General features: G+C 39.6%; 1 protein-coding gene across 1 annotated transcript in view; it reads right to left on the bottom strand.

Moving 5' to 3' along the window:
- Positions 1-6: 6 nt before the first annotated feature.
- The window catches only part of plcl2 (phospholipase C like 2), a gene marked incomplete in the record, with an annotated part of 47,830 nt that continues 44,221 nt past the window's right edge, over positions 7-3,615 (bottom strand). The window contains 1 exon segment of the mRNA XM_014016386.1: positions 7-411. Within this exon segment, the coding sequence (XP_013871840.1) occupies positions 205-411 (207 nt within the window).

The following is a 3,615-nucleotide window of genomic DNA, read 5'->3' as shown; positions in this document are numbered from 1 at the left end:
ACTGGTCTCTGAGGGGACTTCACTGGTCTCTGAGGGGACTTCACTGGTCTCTGAGGGGACTTCACTGGTCTCTGAGGGGACTTCACTGGTCTCTGCAGGCTTAGAGAGGACACACAGAGTTTTATTTTGAAGCGTTGACACTTTGAGCTCAGAGTCTCTGAGAGGATTCTGTGCTTCAGGGTCAGGAAGGAGGAGCAGAACTCCTCAGTTCTCCTCGTCTGTCAGCTCCTCCTCTGCCGTGGCCTTCTCAGGGATGGCCTCCAGGCTGCGTCGGCTCCTGGACTCGGAGGAACCGGAGGAGCCGCCCCCCGCTCCTCCTTTACTCAGGTTACAGGTGAGCGCAGCGTAGTGGATCTGCTTCAGGTTCTCCTGGACCTCGAGTCGTGCATGTTTCAGCAGGTCCTCCTGACCCTGAGGAGACAAATGATTGGATGACTGGAGGAGTCACTTTAAACATTATTTTTACACATCTAACAGTTATTATGTAAAGTAAATAAATATCTGTGGTCTAAGGTTGATCAGTTGATCTGCTCTGAAGGTTTTTCTCATTCAGAGCGTTTCATGCTGCAGGTGAATTTCTCTGTAGTTACAACTTGTTCTCTACAGTTAAAATAACTTCCTGTCAATCAAACAGTGTGAGCGTAGTGTTTCTGTAAATTCCATCTGAACATATTAAAGCTGTCAGGACTCAGCAGACCTGTTGGCTCCTTTAGCTCTGTGTTCAACTCAGTCTGCAGGTTCACCTGTTCCTACAGTTTTTAAACTTAAACCTTCTCTTAAACTCAGAGTTGAAGCTCTGCCTTCTACTCTGAGTTTAAGAGAAGTGTTTTTCATAAATCCTATAGTTAGGGTTTCCTGAGGAATCCTTTAGTTCTGGTGCTGAAACTGCTGGAGGACAAACTGATCACGTCCTCACTCCACATGTTTGTAATTATTTGACTTGTTTCTTTGTCTTTCTTCCCAGTGAAACCTCTGGACCAGGTTCTACTAGAGGGTTCTGATGTTCTTTATATTATATATACACACATTTATTATGACCCCCACACGTGAAGCGTAAGCAGGAGTCATATTGTTTTTGTACTGTTTATTTATTGTTGTATTTTTTTTTCAATGATTTTTTGTCAACTGTAGCACAAAAACAGCTGCACCGATCAACATGAAATTTGGCCGGACTGTAGATGAGTCTGACCTACACCGCTCCAGCCAACGGTTTGACCAAAGACCCCATAATTGAGGAAACAGTTTAGCTTGTTTGTTTGTAGAGTTATTGCTGAGCTAATGCTTATAAAGCAATATAGCATCGACGCTAGCACAAAGGCTAACAGGCTAAGCTGAGGTTCTTCTTCCATGAAGCAGCTCTGTTGTCCTCCATCCATATTTTCAGTTCCAGGCTGAGTCATTTCTACCTTCTCCTCTCTGTCAACGCTCTCTGGTTTCATTTAAAAGAGTCGATCATCAGATATTGTCCAAGATTAACCTTCAGGGTGGATATAGCTCGCTAGCAGCCTCGCACCGAGGACCTATCCACGTCATCATTTACCCAGAATGCTTTGTGTGTAAATAAAATGGTCCCGTCCATGTTAAAATATATTTTTAAAAATTTACAAAACTAAACATCCAACAGTATTTTTACAGTTTTTATTTTACAGTAAAAATAAATGTTTATCAAATAAAGTCTAATGTTACAACTAATCAGGGATCCCTTTAGGGGATATAATATGTATTTTTTATTTTGTCTTTTATAAATGGCTCAAAAATGAATTTATTGTGCTGAAAATTCAACACAATCATAAGTTATAGTAAGTAATTATCTGAAGAAACTGTTAACAGATGAAGCTGCATGTGTCTGTTTTTGACAGGATGAGGCTCCTTAAAGCTGTGATCAACAGTTAAACTTTAAAATGTCTGAATGTTTTGAGCTGACTCGTAGTGAACTGGTGTTAAATAAACTGAACTGATCAGAATCCAGAGCAGCAGCTGACGGCAGAAACATTTGGTGGTTTGGGTTCATCACAGACGGCTGATCTAAAGTGACAGGTCTGAATAAAAAAATTTAAAAAAACATTTTTTTATTTTGATCAGTCCTGACTGTCACAGGGTTCCTGCAGGTTTCAGTAAGTTAAATTTAAAACCTTTTAAAGACCATTAGTAATGACATTTAAGACCAAATCGACACATTAACAGAAACATTCAAATGCTCCCAGAATTTTTAACAGAAACCTTTTATTGCTATCAATTTAGTTATTAAAGAATATTTAATTTTAATACAAGAACACTAAATTATTTGAATGAAATGGTCATATCTGACTGTTTGAACCGCTTTCAACTGAGTGAAAAAATCACTGATATCAAGTCAAGTCTCATTGAAAACACATTTTCCCATATTTAAACAACAAGCAGTGGACATGACTGAACTGTTTGTTGAGCAGGTAAATAAGCTCCTGTATGTGGGGGGTTGTAGCATCAGAGGTTAAAAACATGGAAGTAAACTGAACCATTTTTACCTGCAGTTCTCAGGGGATTTGTAGTTTAATCATGACCTGTAACAAACTGAGCACTTAATGAAGACAGATCGAGTCAACCTCTGATTACAACTCTTAACTTTATTTATGCAGCCAACGGTTCTCAGGAATGATCAAAAGTAGAAAAAACTAAGACTTGACAAAATTAAATTTAACAGGGTTCCCACGGGTCCTTGAAATCCTTGAAAGTTTGTGAAAACATCCAAAAATTACACTTTTCCTTGAAAGTCCTTGAATGTTTTGATGGGGATTGAAGTTCTCTATTCACAGGACTGATTTTCATCATCCATAAAAATATGTTATTATTATAGTGAAATAAATAAAATAAAGATTACATTTGTTGCAGTGGATAACTCAGGATTACAGTAAACTGACGTGGCTTTCAACAAATAAAGAGAGCCATAGTCTTAGTTTTATCCAATCAGAGCAGAGGAGGGCGGGTCGTTCTTTCTGAGCCCAGGTGAAGCACCACAGCTCCTGTCCTCACCGAGGGTCTGGACATGTCCCCCCAAACTGAGCTGCTGAACCTCCCAGGACATAATTACATGTCCATGTATTGTGGATATGAATGTAGGATAAACATTTAATCCACTTTCTTTCATTGATTCTGACTCAACAACTATGTTCAGTTTTTCATTGACTTTACATGATATTAAACCTGTTTATTGGTAACTCTGTGGTAGCAGCAGGTAATTGCTGTTGCACATGGCTCGTGACTTTGAGAAAATTGGTACTGGAAAGTCCTTGAAAGGTATTTGAATTTGATGTTGACCAAGGTGTGGGAACCCTGATTTAAGACCTTGGATGAAAATCTGGGCGTTTTTAAGACTTTTTTAGGCCTAAAATTTTGATTTTCAAATTTTAGACTTTTTAAGACCTGGCATGAACCCTGCTGTCGACATGACCAGCACTCTGGATCGTTCTGTACTAACTCCTCCGGATCGTTACTAACTCCTCTGGATTGTTCTGTACTAACTCCTCTGGATCGTTCCGTACTAACTCCTCTGGATCGTTCCGTACTAACTCCTCTGGATCGTTCCGTACTAACTCCTCTGGATCGTTCCGTACTAACTCCTCTGGATCGTTCCGTACT

This window comes from Austrofundulus limnaeus, unplaced genomic scaffold, assembly GCF_001266775.1.
Source record: "Austrofundulus limnaeus strain Quisiro unplaced genomic scaffold, Austrofundulus_limnaeus-1.0 Scaffold144, whole genome shotgun sequence".
NCBI lineage: Eukaryota > Metazoa > Chordata > Actinopteri > Cyprinodontiformes > Rivulidae > Austrofundulus > Austrofundulus limnaeus.
This window is presented reverse-complemented; position numbering and strand designations above follow the sequence as displayed.